Source organism: Megalops cyprinoides, chromosome 3 (assembly GCF_013368585.1).
Source record: "Megalops cyprinoides isolate fMegCyp1 chromosome 3, fMegCyp1.pri, whole genome shotgun sequence".
In the NCBI taxonomy this organism is placed as follows: Eukaryota; Metazoa; Chordata; class Actinopteri; order Elopiformes; family Megalopidae; genus Megalops; species Megalops cyprinoides.
In genome coordinates, this window is record NC_050585.1 from 48,927,311 (window position 1) to 48,950,664 (window position 23,354).

General features: G+C 41.4%; 4 protein-coding genes across 4 annotated transcripts; 3 read left to right on the forward strand and 1 right to left on the reverse strand.

The window, feature by feature from the left end:
- The first annotated feature begins 11,566 nt into the window (after nucleotides 1-11,566).
- Nucleotides 11,567-12,805, forward strand: LOC118774373 (claudin-4-like). The gene has a single exon (XM_036523713.1). It carries the CDS (start codon nucleotides 11,681-11,683, stop codon nucleotides 12,311-12,313), a length of 633 nt encoding a protein of 210 aa, XP_036379606.1. The 5' UTR covers nucleotides 11,567-11,680; the 3' UTR covers nucleotides 12,314-12,805.
- A 4,163-nt stretch (nucleotides 12,806-16,968) lies between these two features.
- Nucleotides 16,969-18,245, forward strand: LOC118775356 (claudin-4-like). Its single transcript, XM_036525241.1, has one exon. It carries the CDS (start codon nucleotides 17,028-17,030, stop codon nucleotides 17,658-17,660), a length of 633 nt encoding a protein of 210 aa, XP_036381134.1. The 5' UTR covers nucleotides 16,969-17,027; the 3' UTR covers nucleotides 17,661-18,245.
- A 920-nt stretch (nucleotides 18,246-19,165) lies between these two features.
- On the reverse strand, nucleotides 19,166-20,188 carry LOC118775357 (claudin-4-like). Its single transcript, XM_036525242.1, has one exon. It carries the CDS (start codon nucleotides 20,140-20,142, stop codon nucleotides 19,510-19,512), a length of 633 nt encoding a protein of 210 aa, XP_036381135.1. The 5' UTR covers nucleotides 20,143-20,188; the 3' UTR covers nucleotides 19,166-19,509.
- Nucleotides 20,189-21,634: 1,446 nt separating this feature from the next.
- Nucleotides 21,635-22,270, forward strand: LOC118774703 (claudin-like protein ZF-A89). The gene has a single exon (XM_036524143.1). It carries the CDS (start codon nucleotides 21,638-21,640, stop codon nucleotides 22,268-22,270), a length of 633 nt encoding a protein of 210 aa, XP_036380036.1. The 5' UTR covers nucleotides 21,635-21,637.
- Nucleotides 22,271-23,354: the final 1,084 nt, after the last annotated feature.

Genomic DNA, 23,354 nt, shown 5'->3' on the forward strand with positions numbered 1-23,354 from the left:
CACATCTGCCAAGCTACCTCCGCTGATAGCTGCAAAACAACAACAACTGTTCTGGGTGAACAACCTCTTTGATGGAAAAAACGGTTTTCACATTGCATAACACTGTATTAGAACACACACCCTGAAGAGATACATCATTGTGGCCACATTCAAATCATTATAATGTAAGTGTTTGTGTCACTGAGATTCATGACCCTCAGCACCCTAGGAGACACAAGATTTTTTTGTTTGCTTGTTTGTAGGATTTTTTAAAAAGTTTCTTATGTTCCTGAATATGTAGCTACTACACGGTAGGGCATATTTGTCACTCCGTATTACTTTTATTTTCGTCATCATTCAGGCTTCAAACAGAGGAGAATAATGGATAAGTTCTAACGGGTTTCTTGATTTGACGTTTCCTTTAATGCATCATGAAATTGACCTTTAAAATGTGTCACAGGTACTGTCTGAATTGTTTTTACCTCTAAATCTAGTGTTCTCTTCAAGCTACATCCTCTTGAAACAGGTTCAGACCAACTTCAATGAAACCTGCTGAAACTGGTTGGTCATAAACAGTTCTGCAAGCATTCGCAGTTGTTTCCATGGCACAAAGAGATATATTCCACAGAACTGTGTGCTTGTGTGTCACAAATCACGAATGAAAAAAAAAAAATGTGGATGAATAAAATTAAAAAGGCAAATTCAACTTACCCTCTTCTACCTTCACTGCAAAATGGGAAGAAAAGATGCTACCGCTTGCGAACACTGTCTCCCCCTACCTGCAGGTCTCCATCTCAGGTGGTGTTCCATAGTATTCTGCCCGCCTTTGGCACTGTCCCTGGTTGGATCCAGAGTTCCACAATCCTAACTCTATGGCCAGGAGTGACCCTCCAGGAGGTCCTTTGGGGGTCTCCCAGCATCATCCTGTTGGTGTTCTGACATGTTTGCTTCCCCAAAGGACTGGACTCCAAATCAAGCAAAAAATCCCTGCAGTCCTGCTGCCCATTCATTTGTATGCTATACATTTCCACAAATAAATGGGGTTAAATTAATTTAATTTGATATGGAATTTCTTATCTTAGTGAAATAGCTTATTTTAGTTAGCTAGCTAGTGTCAGCAAATATCTGCATAATGTGCAAATTCCTTGGACACTTGATGTACCAGTGCAGTAGTAGACCTATGTACCTCACAACTACATCCACCAACAGACCACTCAGCAAATTTAGGTAGTTTGATAGCTATAACAATACCCCAAGTGTTTACTTTTTTCTCTGAGATTAGCTACATTTTCTAGCTGCTTGTTATTGTAGGATAATGTAGCTAAGTTCAGCAGCTTTTCAGAAATCATTCTTCAGCCACTCCATTCATTAGACTAGCACTCCTGCCAAGTCCACTGAAATTCTTGTGTTGACATTTGTTTGTAAAAGGAGTTTAAATATACTCATGATATGTAAGTATAAACCGCTGTTGGAGGAAACTTTATTAGGGGTCAAACCAATGGTGCTTTTCATGAAACTCATCTCAGACCTGTTCCAAACTACTTATTCAGGAGAACTTGTGATGACTGGTTTGAAATTGCTTCATATATGTGGGTATTGTGCAGAGGTTTCTCACTGAGGTGTAGTCTAGGAATTGACTGGTTTAGACTGGGTTGCAGCCTTTAAATTCCCTGTAGTGTGAGGGGAGTGTAACATCTGTCTAAGACCTTGTGGAAATGATTAAATCTACATCTGCAGCACAGACGTGGAATTAATGTCTTTTCACAGCGCTGGTGCAGCATTAATCTTTGTAATAACTACCTTTAAAGCTGTGTTTTTGCTATAATGGAAGAGTACTGACAATGATGGACACTTTCATTAAGTCTCTCCTTTTGTTCTACCACAATTAACGTATGTTTCTTATTTAAATGATTTTGATTTCACAGTGAGGACAAAATAATAATAATAATAATAATAATAATAATAAAACTCAATAATTAAAACTTAAGAGAAACTATTGTTGAGCATAAAAAATGAATCTACTTTTTCTAGCATGTTAAATCTTACAGTCTCAATAAATTAAATTAAGTATTTTAACATTCCAGCCTCCTCCTCCCCCCAAGGATTTCTGTAAATAAGCTACCTCCTGCTCGGACGTATCAGGGAGTTTTATGAATGGCCCTGCATCTTTTCCCAGGTCAGAGGGGGTGGTTGGGCAGATTTAAGTATTTAATCAGTGCAAACAAGAGGTCATAGACTCCTTATCCCTTAGCTGATAATGGAAATGTGAGTGAGAGATTCCATACTCTCTGGTTTTGCAGGAATTTGAGGGAAGTTTATGTTAGCGTCGATTCAGGAGTAATTTGGTGTTGCTGAAGGTTTTGTCATGTTTACATATACTCCATTTATACCTCAATGTGAGCTGATATTACCCTCTTTCACCTCATTCTCTTACATGATACTGAGGCCAAAAGAGGTCCTAAGGGGAAGTTGCTGTGTGTATCGTGGCATTGCATTAGGATGCTATTATTCACATGTATATTTCATAATAAAAAAAACAAAAAAAAGATCCTAATTTTTTGTTTTATTATAATAATGAAATTAACATATGAAAAGCAGACGCAGTAGCATAGAACATACATTTGATAGCTGGTATTTTCATTGTTCCAGATGTTGTAAAGAATGATGTAACTCCAACTGCAGGAGAATGTACAGTTCTCCTTGTTAAGCTACTTTTGCATTGGTTGAAGTGCTGACTTTTCAAACTACAGACGTTCTGTTGGGGGGGGAGGTCCCCAGCTAGAGAGCGTAAGTTGAAATTTACAGCACAAATGCACAACAGAAGCAATATGTATTTTCATTCTCTTGGAGAATAATTAAAGTTAATAATTAAAGCAGCAGCATAATCATTTTGTCTCCTTCAATCATTTTTTTTTATCTCATGTTAGACTGCAAACAACTTCTACATAAACTATAGAATGCGTACACAAAGAACCCTTGACATTAACAAGCAATTATGCATTGTACTCGCGTTCAGAGGTGGAATGAGTTCAGGGTCAGGTGTGCCTGCAGAAATTCAAAGGAAAACAAGCTGCCATTTTGATCGGCCCTGGGCTGACACAGTATGTTCCACCTACGCAAATGTACAAGTATTCCCTGGCTAGCCCCGCATTTTAACAAAAGCCACACGTAGCAGGTGTAAGAAGACAGCTCAGGCATTTTAGAAATGTCTGTGGAAATCAGTCAGTTAATGAGATCAGCTCTGTATCAGTATTCAGAGCTTTGTGGGGCAGGAGGTGTTCTTGGAATTCATTTTCAAATGAAAACAGACGGAAACACCCAGCCTTCATGTCTGGCTCTGTTTCTGCTGGTTGGGGGAGCTGTTGAAATGCTAGCCTGTTGTTAGGTGAGCCCGACACACCTGTGAACAGAGGGGGGAGGGGTGGAGATCAGTGCAGCACTATTCTTTGGTGACAGAGGGAAACTTCATAGGATTATACCCTAATCTCTGATTTAAGGGGAGCACTTTCAGGGTAGTGATACTCGAGTCTCAGGTGCAAACAGGCAATGACTGCATTCATATTCACATATAACAGCATTTATAACTCACAGGAGGAATCACCTTTGTCCTGATGAGTCCTCATTTCATTCATAAAATTTCAAAAATCAGATAAGAGTTTATTTCTGAAAGTTGCCGTTTACTGAATTATCTTATACTCCACTGCATATACACATAGGGGATCCTCTTTACAAACATAAGCAGCTGAAACTAAAGGAAATATCAGTCTATTTAGAAAAAACAAATTAAACCAGCTGCTCCACTAGCTTGTCCCTTGTCTGGCCAACTATCATGCAGCGCTTCTAATATTGTTTACTCCTTTTATGGTTTTTTGCTTGTGTTGTACTCTGCCTCACTTGTAAGTCACTTTGGATAAAAGCCTCTGCCAAATGAATAAATGTAAATATAAATGTAAAATGCTGCCTCTACCTTTTATCGGGGTGGTGACAGAAGGCAGCCACAGTCTTAGAGTTTATGAGGGCTGGATGTGACCAATGCGACATTTTTCTTACCATGAACAGCCAAAATGGCGGCATGTGTCCTGCGGGCACCAGGCCATTGTCACTGAAGACCATTGATTTTGCATTTCTTTTGTCATCCCTCTCACAGGTCTAGTGTTTCACCATCTGTCTTCCTAAGGGAGGAATTTTCCATGTTGGTACTACATGCCAACATTTCTTTGTTTTAGATAAATCAATTGCGTGAACAAAGCATGAGGAAAAGAAAGAGGAAGAGGAAATGAAAGAACAACATTACGAAATTTGTGTCGATACATATATGTCAATATCTATGATCTCAAATGCACACAAGGCAAATCTCTCATTTTTCACAGTTTCCCAGTTTTCAAGAAAAAAAGAAACTCCTCCCTTCTTACCAGGAAAAGAACCAGACTAAGTGATTGGCTGATTTGTATTGTGCTTGATTTGAAATGGGAGTGCAGGTGTGCACATGCGGTGGGGGTTTATGGAGGTGGGGGTAGGGGTAGGGGTCGGGGTGGGGTAGTTCTAGGGAGTCACGAATGGCCCCATGAGGAACAGCCAGCTGCGGGTCTGTAAGAGAAACAGATTGATCTTAGTCCAAACATTGATTCAACTAATGACTAAAGGTTTTTGATATTAACTAATGCCAAAAAGCCACCATTTATTTGGTTAGTACATTACCCTCACACTAAGTAATTGCTAATGATAAATTAGACTTGTGAGTTCTTCAGGTTCTCCCCAGTCAGGGTCAGACCTCATTGATGTGCTGGCATGCACTGATAACTGACAACTGCCCACGAACACAACGCTGAAATTATAGGCACAACGAACAGTAACTTTCAGCGGCAGCGCGGTTAAATGAAACCTCTCTTACTCGATCTCTCGCTTGGAGCCATATTCACCTGTTATGGGAGCGGGAGCCGGTGGAACAGGTTTAGGTGGATACAGGTGCCTTTCCTTGCTCCTCCCCCTCTGGGTACACACACAAAAACCTCTGTGACATGCAGGAACTTGCGCCCAGGGAATAGTTGCCATGGGAACTGAAATGAGCCTGCTAAGACTGTTAAGCTACGGGAGCCTAGTGTTCCCTGTGTGACATTAAAAAATCTGAATAAAAGAAACACTTTTGCTGTGGTTTGTAGTAGATATATTAACAGAAAAATGTGACCACTTTACACAAAAACATATAGTATACAGCCTTCCTGTCTTCTAGTCTTTCATCTGTTTCATAACAAAGTTACTTTGATACAAATTTTTCATGGCTCTGTTTTAAGACCACCTGAACATGTAGACAATGGCACCTAAACAGTCACCATATACATGCACACAAACTTGTAGGGTTGGATTGTTTTGTGTTTTTCCCTTTAGTAAAGAGGCACACATTCCTAACATCTAAGAAATAATTAACAACATAAGTGACTGATTTTCACCAAAAGTCGCGAGAAGTCGTTGACTTTCAAGGGCAGTACATTTTAAGAATTTACTTGCCTCCACGTTAAGTTTCTTAACATGTGTGCATTAAGTAGCACAAGCACCTGTCAGACTGTAATGGTTAAACCCATACAAAGAATGCACCCCCACCCCCCACCCCCTACCCCCCCACCACTGTGACACTCCTTGTCATTGAGCAACAGCAGCCGCTTAACCCATTACATTCTATTACTCACCCATACTCCAGGATCCTGTCGCGTAACATCATCACTTTTAGGGTTCAATCACCATTTTCAGGATTGTTCAATTACTGTCATATCATACCAATGGCTATACGTCACTTTTACCATTTAAACTGCACATGACAACCTTACACATTACAACCACAAATGTGTAAATGGTGTCCTGATTTTCATTACACAGTACTAACATTAATAGCTTAAATTAGCTTAAATATTACAAACATATCATTCCTTGACCATTTCTTTGTTTTAAAGAGAAACTGTTTGTTTTTACAAGTGGTAATGTATTTACATCTGTTGACCATAAAGTCCTGTGTATCTGATGCCTTTTGTTAGCTGACATCTGTCCCTGGGATGCAGGCTGAAAGCAGCATTTGTGGGGTGACTTGGGGGGTATAGTGTTCTGCTCTATAGGAAACACTTGCGGGACTCGTGTGTGAGTCACTGAAAGTGCCTTGTTGTTTACGCTCACCGGTGTGAGTCCTCCATCACATGCTTCAGATTACTGACTGAAACTCTGACTCCTGGTGTGTCTGTCCCCCAAGGCGGAAACACAATGAGATCATTCTCACACGCTGGTGCTGTCCGGGAAGGAACTCATTCAGCAGTTTCATCAAACTGTTACCTGTTCGATTTAATCATCTAAACTCTAAAACCAACTTGAAAGTTGACTGGGACTGGCTTCATAAGTTATACAATTCTGTTAAATGCATGTTATATGTAGTATGACAATGACAATTAATGTAACAACTTTATGTAAAACACATCTCAAGTAGTGCCACACATTCACTCAGCACCTCATTCAACTGTCACATACACTGATGTCTTCTACACCTTTCAAACACTGCTAGTTTAAAGAGTGCCTTTCTGATTGCGAGACTGTGTGGTCTGGAAATAAATCTTAATGGTTAAACTGAGGGTTCTGTTTATGACACGGGAATTAGATGTGTTTTGTACAGACAACCACACAAACATACATAGGTTATACAATGTTAATGTGTGGTCAAAACACTCCCTGCACGTCAGTTAGATCAGTGTGTACAGATTTTCAGTGGACAGGAGCCGACAGCCAATACATCACTAACATGGGTGTACAGAACTAGAACAAACCAGTTATATTTCCCATAGAGTGCATTGCTGAGACCCACCCCACCAGCCTGCTGTAACATGTTCCACATTACTTTAGCTGTGCAGATTTTCCCAGGCACAAATGATAAAAAACACATTAAAAATCATGTGTCGCAATATGATAATATGATTTTTATTTCTTCAATGAATTTTGTGGAAATTGGTGCATAATCCCTACTGCAAATGCCTGACGTAGGAAATAATTGATCAGTTCCTCATTTGGGGACAAAATGCAGAAGAGGAAGACAATGTGTTCACGGTTTAAGGTTCCTAATGCAGTCACATCCTTTTGTAATGCTTTTGTTGACATAGGAAATGTGCTGTACATTTAGAAAAATGCACATAGAAAAATGTGTCATTTACCATAATCTCTGGCCAACGGAAAATTGTTGTGATCACGAAGACAATCTATCTAATTTTGTATTTACATTGGTCCATCAAGTGAGAAAAATTTTCCTTCGTTTCCCACACGTCCGATTTTCTTAGAATGACAAACACAGGAAAAACTCGGTGTCTAGGGGACATGAGTGTCTATGCTTTGTTTCTCTCTATGTTGCGTTATGTGAGAAGAGTTCTCTTGCATAACAAGGTGTGTTTTTATTGTCATTCCAATACACATCTCACAGGAAATAAATGAGTCACGCTTCACCCTTTGTATTTGTATTATTTATTTGCAAACATTCTGAAAGTGTAAAAATGCAGGTTTCTTTCAGAATGTTGCTGCCACAGTAAAGCCATCCACTTCAAAGAAACTCACTTCCACTGTGTTAAACATGTCCGTAGTCACAATCACATCTGACCGTAGCAAATCCCAGAGCCGTTCACCTTGGTCTTAACTTTGTTACTTCAACAAATAAAAAAAAAGGGAAAACCTGATCTGACCAAGGCCTTTCCAAGGAGAGCTGATTAAAATGGCTCACATGCTCCATAGGAGAAGCCCTGTCAGTGAGCAGGTGTTTTATTACATGTTTATGACGTGTATCTGATACACGAATTCTGATCCTGAGACTCAGGCCAGCCTGATGAGGGACTGACTTATAGCACAGGAGCGCCCTAAAACGTCTCCTTGAGAAGGTGATATTCTGCAAAACATCTTTTCTCAAATCCTTAACTGTATGAATTCCTTTGTGGCGTACCTGTATGTGGCCCTCTGTCCGCAGGTCAGTGCCAAAGACCTTTTAATGAGCTGCCCGGTAAAAGAGCCCCTTTATTGTCCTTTACTACAGATTTGGCCTCCTAACAGTGCTCTCTTTCTTTTTCTGTGAAACAATCTGCTTTTAGGAGTATCTCCTTTTTCTCCTTAAGAATAAAGCCACCACCGCAGGCTCGGCTTGTTTACCTTCCCTCCATCCTTTTTCCTCGTGTCCTCTCTTCGGTAGACCACCGCAGAGGAAAACTTCCAGGAGCAGCTGGAGAAAGGACAAAGTGGCCCCCTCTGGAACTGTCTCAGTGGACCGGACTCCCACTTCAGGCAGCAGGTCAGTACTCAGGGGTTTATTCTCTGGCTTTCCAAGCGTGAATCTGGCTCTCCCACTGCACTGGCTAACTGTCCAATTGATCTTCAGAAACACTACTTTGAAGGACGTTGTGAAAAGTGCACATTGAGAATGCGGTGTTGCCTCAAATCCAGAGGAATTTTTTTTTCTCACAGATGTGTGCATATTTACCGAAGTGAATGACTGCTGTTACATGAGCTTTCAGCGGGCTACGAGAGGGTAGAAGTCTCTGTAAGACATCTAGTGAAGAAACAAGATCCTAAACTGAACATGTGCAAATTTGTGCTTCTGGAATTTTTACGTTCAATGATTCTGTGGGGAAAAAACTGCACTTACATAGCTGATGTAAGCTTTTAAATGAATATTTTTTTTTTTTTACCAGATTGAAATGTTGCATACTGCACATACATCTTATATGGTTTCTTGAGTTTTTTTAATTAATTAATTTTTTAACAAGCTTAAACTCGTGCTGATTACCTAATTTTCTTGAAAAACGGTCAAATAATGTGTATGTATGGCTGTACGTTTGCTTGTATGTATGTGTGTGTGTCTGTCTGTGTGCACGGACGCACGTGTGCATCTCTGCATGTTTGTGTGTGTGTGTGTGTGTGTGTGTGTCTGTGTCTGTGTATGAGAGAGAGAGAGAGAGAGAGAGAGAGAGAGAGAGAGAGAGAGAGAGCAAAAGAGAGAATATAAAGGGTATGCTTATCAACAGTTATGTTTGATGATGCAATAAGATCAGGAAACAGTTTCTTCAGGTTCTAAAGTTTTCTTACGACAGTCCCTATTCAGGACTGTTATTGTTAATAAAATTCATAGACACTGTAGAGCAAATAGGTGTGCTACCTCTTCCCTATTCTTGGACACCCATGTGGAATAGGGGACATTACAAAGCTTTGTGATTTTTTTGATAATTTCCTTGTTGTAAAACTGCACTAAAATGTCTTTCTGAATCTTTGCCTAAGTCTTCTTGCCATAAACACCCTTCCGTCATTACTGATGAATAACCAATGGCTTAGGTATTTATATTATTGAAAGTGACTTACATTTAATTATTGGTTGTTATTTACTTTGCATGGTGAATACAATCTCCATACACGTTTACTCAGCAACCAATAGTGAAACAATTTGGAAGATGATTTAACTATTACTTTCTGTGCATAATAGTATTCAGGAATCAGAAAGTTTTTAGGCAGTGGAAATTGGAAGGAGAAGTGGTCCGCTCATCTGCATTTATAAGTAAGCCTTAGTGGACGAAATGCTGTTGGGAAGCTGCCATTACACTGGATTATGCTTTTTGAATAGTGTTCATCTGTTTGAAATCTTTGTGAACAGTTTAGTGGGTGGGTATGCTGATTTTTTTTTTCTCATTACTCATTGACACATTACATTACATTCATTTAGCAGACACGCTTATCCAGAGCAACTTCCAGCACTTCTGACACTACCTCACCAGAATTCTTCACTGTGTTTTCACTGAACTTTTCCCTCTATTTTTTAAGAAACAAAGAACTCGGCCTGCAAGATAGGCACAACTTATTCAGTGCAACCGAGCAATTGCAAAGAGAGACTGATGCGGTTAGCCACAGAGCCACAGAGGTTCATGCAAACCAATCTTTTTGGGATTGAGGAATAATCAGTTGACTTTAAATACCATTTCTAAGGCCTGTTCACAAAGGCATGATGACAGAAATGTGCATTCAACAAAGAATGCAGTGACACCTTTGAGTGTAAATTCCTAATCAAAACCCGCACCAGTGGACACCCCCTTCATGTGCTAGAGAAAGAGCTGGATAGCGGTGTCTCGTGATCTCTGTGGGATACAGAAGTAAGGATGCTGTGTGTGTGTGTGTGTGCGTGCGTGCGCGTGTGCGTGTGTTTGTGTGTGTGTGTGTGTGTAACAGTCAGGGTTGGAAAGTGCTATGTGGGGAATCTGTTTCTACCTTTCTGGGTATTTGTGGAAAGGACCCTGCTGGGTCTCTCATACTCTACAGATTTCACCAAAACATTCCTGGATTTTCTACAGTACGAGAGAATCTTTTTCCCTCACTGAAGTTAATATTTGTACACCTGCTCCTGCCTTCGGCTTTGGAGAGAGCAGCCAGTCTGATGTTGCAACTCTTGAAATGGGTGTGGCATGCTGTGAGAGTTTAATTTTTTGCTGTTTTGGAAAATTACGTGTGCTTTGTGGTTTCATTGAAATCAAGCAGTGAGACACAATTCTGTCTCTCTGACCTCAATCACCCTGAAACTTTTAGTTGCACTCCAGCGAGATTATTTTCATGGGGGTCTTGGATTACTCTAGACTTTCCGTTAACTATTTTCTGTGTTGTCTCGCATGAGAAGGTAGAGGCATTCCTCCACCCTCCCCCCCTCCCTCCAACCCTCACACCCAGCACCTACTTGGAAAGCTCATTCTTTCTGTCCTGGTAATGGGTCACCTGATCTGTGGGGGGTTCTTAAGCAGGTAAAGGTCCCACCTCTGGGGTTATGCATGGGGGGGCATCTTAAGCACTAAAGGAAAACTCCTGCTGTAAAACTCCAATCTTTTGCACCCCTGCTGAGGATAACCACATCCTTAAAAATGTCCCGCTTTTCATCACCATTGAGACTGAGAACTGTGCAGACAGAGCAGAGAATTGTGCTGGTTCGTTCAGTTTGTCTCTAACCTCACCCTTTCAGCTGAAACCATTCTGTTCCACTGTCTTAGACATCCTCCCCTGTGTGATTAACAGCCAGCAACTAAAAACACCTCCCGTGGTTCTTTTTTTCTTTAGCTGTGGTATTTCATGTAAAAGCCCAACCCCCCACTCCATCCCCAGCCCACACAGACACACAAACAAATAAGCACACTAGAGAAAAGAAAAAAAAATTCATTGGCTTCTTAAAACCCAAACCACTAAATGCGCATAAAAAGGAACTGAGTTTTTTTTTTAATTTACATGGACGTTTCTGTACTGTAAATTCATTTTTATAGGCTTAATATTACAGATGTAATGCTTTATTACGTCATACTGTTAATCTTCCATTATATGACCAAAACTGTGATGTGACTCTATGGAAAAAAGTACTGGAAGAGGGTGGAAATGACCATATATGGACATGTTAATGTTTGTTAGGCAGTTTGCTTCTTCAAAAGCAGCGATGACTCACTGAAGCCTTTAGGGACAGTGGCTGTGGCTTAGGTGAGAGATGAAAAACCGGACAGGCAACCTGTGACGAAAGTGGCTGACAAGCCCCACCTTTTTCAGTTGTGTATAAGTACCTGCTCCCACGGTGTCTAAAATACAACTGGGAAACACTCTCAAGGTAGACACAGCCTACGTACTGATTTTTTTTGGTGCAGCTCTTCGTGCAAGAAAAGACACAAGGAAGAAGTTGAAGAAAATGGCTTCTGCTGGGCTACAGATGCTGGGCACAGCCCTGGGTATCATTGGCTGGATCGGGGCCATTGTGGTGTGCGCCCTCCCAATGTGGAAGGTGACGGCGTTCATCGGGCAGAGCATCGTGACGGCGCAGATCACCTGGGAGGGCATCTGGATGAACTGCGTGGTGCAGAGCACGGGGCAGATGCAGTGCAAGGTGTACGACTCCATGCTGGCACTCAGCTCCGACCTGCAGGCGGCCCGGGCCCTCACCGTCATCTCCATCGTGGTGGGGATCATGGGCATTCTGCTGGCCGTCGCCGGGGGCAAGTGCACCAACTGCGTGGAAGACGAGGGCTCCAAGGCCAAGGTGGGCATCGCTGCCGGCATCACTTTCATCGCCGCCGGGGTCCTCTGCCTGATCCCAGTCTGCTGGACCGCACACGCCATCATCAGGGACTTCTACAACCCGCTGCTCGTAGAGGCGCAGAAGAGGGAGATCGGCGCTTCCCTGTACATCGGATGGGGGGCCTCGGCTTTGATGATCATTGGCGGGGGTCTGCTATGCTGCAACTGCCCGCCAAAGGATGACACCTACACTGCCAAGTACTCAGCTGCAAGATCCACGGCCTCAGCACCCAAGGACTATGTGTGAGAAGAGATCCACTGGTCACAAGTTTGCAAAGCGGCTCTCTTTTGGACTTTTTTTTTTAAAAGGAAAGGAAATTGCCACTGCTATCTTGTTTACATGTTCAGTATATATGATCGACAAAAGGCAGGCTGTAGGTTGCAGGAGAAAACGAAATAACTACCATTGAGATGATGTCTGCCATTTTTTTTTTTACATCAATAACATGTAATGGTCTGAGAACAGTAGAAACTGTCTCAGAGCAGGGCATGGACTATCGTTATTGTCAAATGTTTTCAGTCGAATTTTAAACAGATGTGTGCTCTTTGGACTTTCCTAAACAATGACCCATTGTGTGTCTACAGTACATATTCTAAGATTTTTTTCTACAGTGTGTCATTTTTTCACAACTGAACTTGTACATTTCTGCTATGTTCTGATTCTTTGTACTGTTGTATCCACTTAAATAATCCTGGATGAATGGTAACTTGTAAATAAATATTTGTTTTTTATATTTTACATTCAATGTCTCCTCAGTTGCTGTCTTTAACACAACATACCACTTTAGCTGAAAAAACAATCTCCTGAATAGCATACACGTCTCTTTTAAGAAGGACAACGCATGATTAATCTTCCTTATGCTACAGTAATAGAAGACCAAATTGGGAGGCATTCTAGTTGGTGATAAAGCAAGCATAAGCATTCTATCTTACAGTTTAAGTACAATTTAGTATTGCATGAGACAAGGCTTCAAATGACTAGCCGTTAGTTTCTTATTTTAAAATTTGCGAACAAAAGATCCATTTTGGAGAAGGTACACTCATTTCTGGGTGTGGTTATTGCCGTTGTATGCGCCTGCTTTAGGTGTGTCAAAAAATAAGTACCTTGGTATATTTTAAAGGGTTATTTTACAGCATTGCTAGTTTTGAATACTTGGAACGCAATGAAAATGGGCAACAACGTCCAATTTGAAGAAGTCAGTCCCTTGTTCAAATTTTAAAAGGTAGAACGAGTACAACCACAATTTTTACGCCATTTATTTAACGTATTTCAAGTGCTGGTGTTGATTTGGTGCACCTAATCTCGTGCTATACAAAGTTTGAGCACCTCATCGTGCGTTTCGGTTGTCTTCATGTGCTCAATACTACAATGCAGTGGTCTAAACAAATTTCATCAAATGATCACTGTTCATTTGACAAAAATAGAGAGCAAAGGGGATACATTCTGCAACGCAGAAACGAAATACCTCCCTCAACTTCAATACGGAAAGATTTGCGCAACGGTCTGTGTATTTGCTGATTGGGGGAATTCAAATAATTTTAACGTACCCCCTCCAATAGCATTTTAAGTTCAGCGGCGTTTTGCCAATTCAGCTCACTAAGTGGGCCATGACTGCAGCGACCTCTCTCTGAAATGTGATGTGCACCATCCATCATCGCTTAGCGGAAGCGTGATAATCTTTCAGTTCCTAAACTTAAAGCGGGAGCGTGTTTTAAGCATTACTGTGCTATTGCTTAGACATTGCTTAGATATATTAGTAATATCACAAAATACATACAGTGGTGAGCGAATGGAGCCACGCATTAATGCTCAGCAAAGAGAAACTAAGCAGTCTAGTTTCCCGTGCGTTGCTAGTGACACATTCATTCTTTTCAGTTTCGTAACTAGGATAAATGTAGCCTCCAAGTTTGACGTGGATCATAGTGTCAGTTTTTAAGACCTCAAATGAATCAACTGTCAGCGTGAACTTCATTTAAATGAGTACATTTGCTAAATATGCAAAACAACCAAAACAGGTTCAGGATAATAAACAGTTTTATGGTTTTAATCAGTGTGCTCACCCAACGAGTTTCCTGTGCTAAGATGCCTAAACCCATTTCAAGTCAGATGTTACCCACACTTGATAAAGAAAAAGTCGTGCAGTGTGTATTTTTGCACAACAATAAAGCATTGTGTGTTTTGCGCAATAATATCCGTATTCCTGTGAAGATTCTTCCGGTCCTCGTTTTTTTTTTTTTTTCGCCATCTGTTTCTTTGAGTTGAGTAGTAGGCTACTGTTCGTAAAAGCAATTAATTTAGGCCTGTTTCTCCCTCCAGTGAATGTTACGTTATTAAAGGATGATCGTCTCTGTACGTCAGCGTATATACTCTAAATTTCGTTGTAAACACGTACCAAATGTTAATAGCCATCAAAATTTAAACTGGTGATAAAACTATAATGTCTGTACTAAGTATTAGCTGGGCATCTGGGTCGGCGAGGCCATTATGCTAATTATATCTCTTGGTGCACTATGACTGCAAAGGTGGACACATCCTTAATACCCATAGATAACAAACCACAATTTTGACACCTAAATCAAAAAGGGTCAATTGAAGACTGTACATGTCAATGCTCAAAAAGTAAGCATATCAAAAATGCCTACTGTATTATTATATTGAAGGGACGATGGTGGATATAAATAACAATTTAGCTGTGTTCTGCTTGCAGTATAACTGAATTGGGTGGGTGAAAGCTGAAATACAGTGTGAACATATTAGTTTAATTGCACAGTAATTGTTCTTTCATTTGGAACTTGAATATCAACTATCCATAATAAACAACGTACAAACATCACACTGTTGTACGCATAGGGCCTTCTAATGGTAACATTGTTCACATCACGCCCAACATTGATCCATAGCTGCATTATTACGGAACCTTGCATCACAGTAAGGAACTCATTGCTTATCAATGGTCTTTCAGAGACACATATCACTATGTCACTTTTAATTCACGGTTTAAAGTGATGAAGTACTGTGTGCTAGGCACACAATGTCTCAAGGTTAACCCTGGTGAAGTCTGAATGGAAAGCAGACCCGGCGCTATGGGGGTGATTAGAGGGTGCATTGCACCCCCAGGCAGACCTCAGTGCACCCCCAGTTGTCGCCCTATATCCCACTGTCTACATAGTGGTGACATTGTGACTTTTTGGCAGTCCTGCATCTCGTGCAGGAAAAGAAGCAAGCTCTGTTTCTGAGTGGAAGAACTTGTAGAATACCAGAGATTACCGGGCAGGGAACTCAGGCAGGAGTATAGGATTTGCTGGATTGAAGGTAAGAAGCAGAAGTATACTTGTCTACCTGGTAGGCTGGCGCAAGGGACTTGAATTTGATGCGAGCTGTGATCAGAAGCCAGTGATTAGAGGCAAGGGGAGGTGAGACACTGGTGTACCTTGAGAGGACGAACAAACCAGTGTTCTGAATGAACTGAAGTAGTTTGGTGGCGGAGGCAAGGGTGGCCAGCCTATACTGTGCCGTACTATTCCTGGCTACAAGAGACTGAACCAGGAGCTGAAATAAACAAGTGATACAGGTTCTAGTGAGGGCACAGATTTCTCTGTAGTGCTCACCAGTTGCTACTGTGCTTGCTTTCATGTGGGCAGTTTTTCCCAGTGGTCTGTATTTGTCCTAGGGAAATATGGTCACAGATGCCTGTAGCAGTATTAGCACTACATTGTCAATAGGTTTTAATGCATGAAGGTAGTGGCAGATAAATCCATGACTGATAAAGTCCTTCAGAGATAACACAATGAATTACCAATAATAGTTATCGCATACAGTTTGTATTTTGTTGTTATTTTAAAATATTTGTCCTTTTTTCAAATCTCTTATCTGTCATTGAACAGTGATATGTTATTGCAGATAGTAGAATGATGTTGAGCTTAGCCAGAAAAATTGATGAAAAATTGCATCCCCTAGAGTATTAGAATGGTAGCACACTTTGGTCCGTCATGAGTTTGTGCTCGGTATGGAGACTTCAGTAACACACCTTAGTGTGGGTCTGTGATATACTTAACAGATAATCTCTTACTTTGAACATCTGATGAAAGCTGAAACTGTGGAAATAAAACCTCTTTCTACTAAAGCATGTATTCAATTAATTACCTTAAAAGGCAGTCTCATATACAGGGGATTTAAATTCTTGCCGTATAAAAACAGGACAAAAAGTAAGTTAAATTATTATGGGCAGGACTGCTAGTTGTACCTCAAACGAATTCTGTTGCCAAAAGTTGTTAGATCTGACAACTATCTTTTGGCAACACAGTTAGCAGTAGTGACTGACTGGGGGGTGGGGCTATAGCAATGTTGCCACATGGCTCGCAATCTAAACAGCGTGTGTATGAAGCTATAAGAGTACATTTTCACACAGTAAGTATTCTAATTAAACCTCATTAAACACATATTTGGAGAGCATGCTGAACTGACATCACTGGATATCACTGCTAAGAATTCCATTAGCCCACTTTAGCTACTCATATTCATAAACCATATTGGGAAACTCTCCTCACATATATTACTTTTTAAAGTATCTTATTAATATTTAAAAGTTGCTGTTTGTTTTGATTTTGACAGTCATTTTGAAGAAAGAAAAAGAAAATTGAAGAAAATGAGCGCAGACAATCAACGGAAAACTATTTCCGTGCCATGAGGTTGACTTTGTCAATGGCGTTTTCAGTTTGTCAGCATTGCTAGAGGTCATTCAGCCTGTGTCTCTGTGTACAAAACAATACAGTGAAGGGAATAGGGCATTGTCATATCAAGTAACAGCTAGCTTTTCTTTGTTTGTGAGAACAAAACCCCACCCTCCAAGGTGAACTATAAATACCAAATCCTTTTTTTTCCTCGGAACACTTCTTATGAGCCTCACCTGGACTAAGCACCTTCTCTGACTGACCACGGTGAAAGAACAAAGACCACAGACATGGCGTCTCAAGGCCTCCAGATTATGGGTATTATCTTGGCGATTGTTGGATGGCTGGGGGCTATAATTGTGTGCGCGCTGCCCATGTGGAAGGTGACGGCGTTCATCGGCGCCAACATCGTGACGGCTCAGACCATCTGGGAGGGCCTGTGGATGAACTGCGTGGTGCAGAGTACAGGGCAGATGCAGTGCAAAGTGTACGACTCCCTCTTGGCTCTCCCCCAGGACCTGCAAGCGGCCAGGGCCATGGTCATCATCTCCATCATAGTGGGCATCTTTGGCATCATGATGGCCATCGCCGGGGGCAAGTGCACCAACTGTATGGAGGACGAGGCTTCGAAAGCAAAGGCGTGCATCGCCGCGGGCGTGGTCTTCATCTGCTCCGGCCTCCTCTGCATGATTCCTGTCTCCTGGTCGGCCAACACCATCATCAGGGACTTCTACAACCCTCTCTTGGTCGAGGCACAGAGGAGAGAGCTGGGTGCTGCGCTCTACATTGGATGGGGGTGTGCAGGTTTACTGCTACTAGGGGGAGGTCTGCTCTGCTGGAACTGCCCCCCCAAGGAGAACCGGCCGTATGTGGCGAAATTTGCGCCCGTACGATCCACGACCTCAAACATGGACTATGTTTGATTTGTTGAGACTGACTTATTTTCTTCAGACTTCCTGCGCAGGTACCTGAGAAACATTCAGGCTTTTAATTAAACATATACTTTTTATAGCTGAACTGATGCACTATAAAGCACTGAGACCCTTTCTACCTGTATAACTGATATCCAATAACTTGTCGTAAAAACAGAAATTTTTATTTTCAGTAACTTACAATTAGCTATATATGAGTTTATCTGTGTCTTGGTCATTTTCAGGTTAACTATAAACTGCTCTCAGTGGTCTTTCACTTTCTACATGTAATTTGATATAATGGGAAAATTTCACTTCTCTTGTAAGTGGACATTTTTATGTTCCAAAATTGTTATATATTAAATGTTGTAACTCCAGCAGTATCTTCATAAACATATCATGATCGTTTGTACATCTTCATCTATATATCTTTTCTACATTCTGAGTAAATTGTAAAATGGGAAGGCACAGGCTAGCTATCAGGAAAAACATTATACTGTAAGTAACAGGGTTTCCACATAAAACATTGTAAGCTATTAGACTGTGATTTTTGCCTCACCATTGTCATTTTTGGGACATTAAACTTTTACCTTCTGACAACAGAGAGGGGGTAATTATTCTAAATTATCTCCGACACCAGACAGAAAGATGTTTCACTTTTCTGATCATTCCAGGGTCAAAGATTGAATCAACAGGCTTGACAATGCTCACAGTTCATGGCAAAGTAAGTTAGTACCTGTGTGTTTGTGTGTATATGGTAGGATGGGGGTTGTTGTGGAAAAGTCACGCTCAGTCTGTTTTGGAGGTTGATACTGCGAAGTTCCTTTATTGCAAGTGGGGGCCAAGCTTGGAGACAAGTACAGGGTTACAGCGCACTCATAGTAATTATCTGAATCTCATTAAAGCACAGCAGGACATACATCCTCAGCATTAGACAGGGACAGCGATTCGCCTGCCAAAGGGAAACAGATAGTGAGATGTCTTTAATGAGGGAAAACAGATAATGGAATGTTTTTCTTCATCATTTCATCACTGCATTCATGGTTCACATGAGAACGGACTCATCATTTCCTTCTTGTAACTTTTCACAGAGTTCAGTAATTTTCCCAGTTCCACCTGTCAGCAGTTTCCCTATTCCCAGCAATACAGAGGATAAATGTAGTTCAACAACCATCTGCTTCCATGGAGTAAAGAGTTGCTAATTTGTGTGGTGGACTTTTTAAAGTAACAAAAACCTGATCATGGAAATGTATGCCGAACGCATTTCATTTCTATTAACTAACATTTGACATGATTCTATACATTCTATGTTGGATGAGTATTTTAAAATAACTTTTAATCATAGGTAAGAACCAAGCAAATCAGTTTATACAAATCACATTTATTATGGATGGTTTGCATGTTAGGATGTACAATACAAACACTGCAAGTGCGATTAGTATCTATCTTAACAAAAAACAAAATCTGCTTTTACATTTAGTATGTTGTTTCGCTTTTGGAACATCACAAAATGCGTGCTTAATACTTCGTCTTAAATTTCTGTAAAAGTGCTGAATAAAAAAGGAATTTTTAAGTTCTTACTCTGGTAGGCAACAAGTTACCAGAGACGTGACACACCCATAACTGTCCTGAATCCCAGAAATGCTGCACATTAGATTCCGTTCGTTTCTATAGATGAAACTGATTTACAATATCTTTCAAATGTCAAAACAATAACACTTTTTGGGTTAATCGATAAGCTGTTGTATAAATGCTGAGTTATATTGGTTATTTTAAATCCACAAAACCGCGTAAGTGGACTCAAGACAGAAACAAACATTAGTAATACTAAAAACAGCATCGCCAATAGTCCATCAACAATTCATACGTAATCCTTCGCTGTACCGGTAGACTTCGCGGCGGAGTATTTGGCAGTGTACGGGCGGTCCTCCTTCGGGGGACACTGGCAGCACAGAATCCCTCCTCCGAGAAGCAGCAGCCCCGCGGCGCCCCAGCCGACATACAGCGAGGCGCCAAGTTCTCTTCTCTGTGCGTCGGTAATCAGCGGGTTGTAGAAATCTCGTATGATGGTGTTTGCAGACCAGCAGACCGTTATCAGACAGAGGATTCCGCTCAGGATGAAGAACACCCCTGCGGCGATAGCGACTTTGGCCTTGGCAGATTCATCTTCTATACAGTTCGTGCACTTGCCCCCGACAACTGACAAGAGAATTCCGAAGATAGCCACGAGCACGGAGATAACGACCAGTGCGCGGGCTGCTTGCAGGTCTTGGGGCAATGCGAGCATAGAGTCATATACCTTGCACTGCATTTGCCCAGTGCTTTGCACCACACAAGTCATCCATAGACCTTCCCATATAATCTGAGCCGTTACGATGTTGTTGCCGATGAACGCAGTCACCCTCCACATGGGAAGAATGCATATTATAATGTCCCCGAGCCATCCGATCACGGCCAGCGCGATGCCCAAAATTTGCAGCCCCGTAGAAGCCATCACTGTCCAGTCCCAGTGCTTTGACTTTTTTTTTGTCTTCCCTGGATTCCCTCTAATGAGCCAAATGAAGAAAGCCCTTCGGGGAAACTTTATACGGTCATCCCACCCCCTCCGACTCCACAGGGTGGGATTACTGTCTAGAACCGCCACCCCTCTCTATTGTGGTCCTTTACGACCCCAGTCGTAACGACCGTATGATCAACATAACGACTATTCGATATCCGATAGGTCGGAATGTCAGCATTTTTGTCACCTGAATCCCTGTCATCAAAAGCAATTTCTCTGTTCTCAAACTCGTTTTCTTTAAAAAAAAAATGTTAATGCACTTGTGTTTCTACCAGCTACCTTGTCTGGCCAGCCATTGAAACTTGGTCATGCAGCGCTTCTAATATTGTGATTCCGTGTATGGCTTTCGCTTGTGATGTACTCTGCCTCACTTGTAAGTCGCTTTGGACAAAAGCGTCTGCCAAATGAATAAATGTAAATATACATTTTGAATAGGGGTGTAGGTGGAAAAAGATGCTGTTTTTTAAACAAGAGTGGCAAGAAATGTACATTCACAGATCAAGCTGTTTTGGCATGGCATTACACCGATTAACTACGATGTTAAATATTAATACAAAACAAAACATTACTATTACATACAGAAAAGTAGCTGTGTATATATAAACCTTCTTGGCCACAGAAAACGATTGTAGGAAGATTTGTTGACTTATTCTGGGGAAAATATTACAAATGTTAATAATAAAGGTAGCATTGCTTGTACTTAAATTCTTCAGTAGGGCCTACACATTGAAATTTAATTGCGTTGACTTTGATTAAATCGCCCCCGCGTGGATTTCGAACACGGGTAAACCGTGGAGCATAGCCATCCATACAGTGGAAAAAGTTTTTTTTTCCCCAAATCATGCCAACCTTGACTTCAGTGTTTATCTTGGATACCAAACTGCACAAAAACCACAGGAGTAAATGATGAAATATGAAACCAACATCTAGTAAACAAGCACCTTCTCTCTACATCTACCCGAGGAAGTCTATAAACTTCTTTGATCTTAGAGTGCAGATTAAAATGAATTGCAATCTAAATTTAATAAATTGCTAAAGAAATCATTTTACGTAGAATCATCTGTTTTTTCCCTTATTTAAGAAGAAACGAGAGAGGGTTTGTTGATTTCTGTGAATTATATATAGCTGGCTCGATTTTGGGGCAAAAAAAGAGAGACGGCCTCTGGTTGTTCAATTCCTCAAGTCCTTGCTGTGGCAAATCATTGAAAATTCCAATTTAAGCCAATTTCACATGGAGAAAAACCAAACCAGCCCTGCTGGTCACCCTGTTGCGTAAAGCACACCGGACAAAGCCAATTGTTCTGATTGAAAACCACACCCATCGATGGTTCTATATCTGCAGACCAAGCGAAAGCGTTTTTTTTCCAGTGATTACCTGCTAGTTCCCTCAACTGCTGTAGAGCACAACAGGTGTGGAAGCGTGCAAGTGATGGCGTCTGCAGGGCTGCAAATTTTGGGCATTTCGTTGGCCGTGATCGGATGGCTGGGAGACATTATAATCTGCGCTCTTCCCATGTGGAAAGTTACTGCATTTATTGGAAACAACATTGTAACGGCTCAGATTAGCTGGGAGGGTCTGTGGATGAACTGTGTGGTACAAAGTACCGGACAGATGCAGTGCAAAGTGTACGACTCCATGTTGGCCCTTCCCCGGGACCTGCAGGCAGCTCGTGCGCTGGTCGTCATCTCGGTGCTGGTGGCCCTCTTCGGAATTCTGCTGTCGATCTCCGGGGGAAAGTGCACCAACTGCATCGAGGACGAGCACTCCAAGGCCAAAGTCGCCATCGCCGCCGGGGTGTTCTTCATCGCGGGTGGAATTCTTTGTCTCATTCCAGTCTGCTGGTCCGCGAACACCATCATCCGCGACTTCTACAACCCCATGCTCGTCGATGCGCAGAGGAGAGAACTTGGAGCTTCGCTGTTCATTGGCTGGGGATCAGCCGGCCTGCTGCTTCTCGGTGGAGGACTTCTCTGCTGCCAGTGTCCCCGTAAGGAAGGTCGCCCGTACACGGCCAAATATTCCGCCGCCAAGTCCAACGCGAGTGGAGGGGCCTACGTGTGAAATCTTCCATGTATTTTTCTTCAGTTTAATTTTTGCTTGGCCTAAACGCACATTTCTGTGCGGTCAAGTAATAGCGTTGTTTTTAAGTTTCTTACTCGTAGATATGAATTTTTACAATAAACCGAAACTATCTAATTTTAACATCCGTGTCGGTCTTCACTGCGCTCCTGTTGTGCTATCCTATGCTAATGACTTCTACGTATCGCTAATCTATAGTTGAACCCAGTCTTTGACGAGAACTAAAAACTACCACAGGGTAACGTTAGACATTTGAGCTAAGCGTCCTCCTGCGGTTTTATTAATTTGACTTACCCATACTTTAAAACCTGTTTTAAAGGCATTTGGTAACTGGATTTTATTAAAATGGCATCGTCTCTCCAACCCGAGTTATTTTGAGGACCAAATTTCGCAACAGTGGCAAAATTATGCTTATTCCACTGAACATTTTCGTGTGACCCAATCCTATTGCTGCAGAGACCAGTGTCTCTTGGTTTAGAAGGTCAGGGATTTCTCAATAGTAATTTTCAATGCTTCAATCACTTTAGCTGTGGTTGATTTTCTTCTTTTTCCCCACTGTGGTTGATTCTTTAAATCCAAACTGATTTTAATCACTTCCTCCAATGCTGGCATTTTTGTGGCAGTGATTTAATAGCAAACAGCAGTTTTACTAGCTTGCAATTGGTCTGCATACATAATGTATAACATTCTGGCACATCTGCTTGTTAAATGGTCCCTTTTTAGAGTAGTTATTACACATTGATTAGTATGATGGGCCTTCTAAGTTCAAGAACTACTGAAGTAAACACTGTTAATTCAATCAGTGTAAGACCGCTAATTAATGGGTATCAGATTCATCCCCTTGTCCTGGGTCTTTTGTCTACTGTTTGTCTTCTAAACGTAATTGCTAGTAACTTATCATCCTTAAAGTTTTGGGGTTCAGGTTGATCCAGAGTGCCTGTACTGTCGATTACTTTGCTGAAATGCATTTACTTTTACTATTACCAGAAAGGTTACTATCATTTGGCAAGATCAGGGGCTGCCTCTTTTTCCTAACATGTTTACATACGTTTCTCCCAATAGCCAG

Bases quoted from the DNA above. Each gene is read 5' to 3' on its own strand.
- LOC118774373 (XM_036523713.1), top strand. From the start codon at position 11,681: ATGGCTTCTGCTGGGCTACAGATGCTGGGCACAGCCCTGGGTATCATT.
- LOC118775356 (XM_036525241.1), top strand. From the start codon at position 17,028: ATGGCGTCTCAAGGCCTCCAGATTATGGGTATTATCTTGGCGATTGTT.
- LOC118775357 (XM_036525242.1), bottom strand. From the start codon at position 20,142: ATGGCTTCTACGGGGCTGCAAATTTTGGGCATCGCGCTGGCCGTGATC.
- LOC118774703 (XM_036524143.1), top strand. From the start codon at position 21,638: ATGGCGTCTGCAGGGCTGCAAATTTTGGGCATTTCGTTGGCCGTGATC.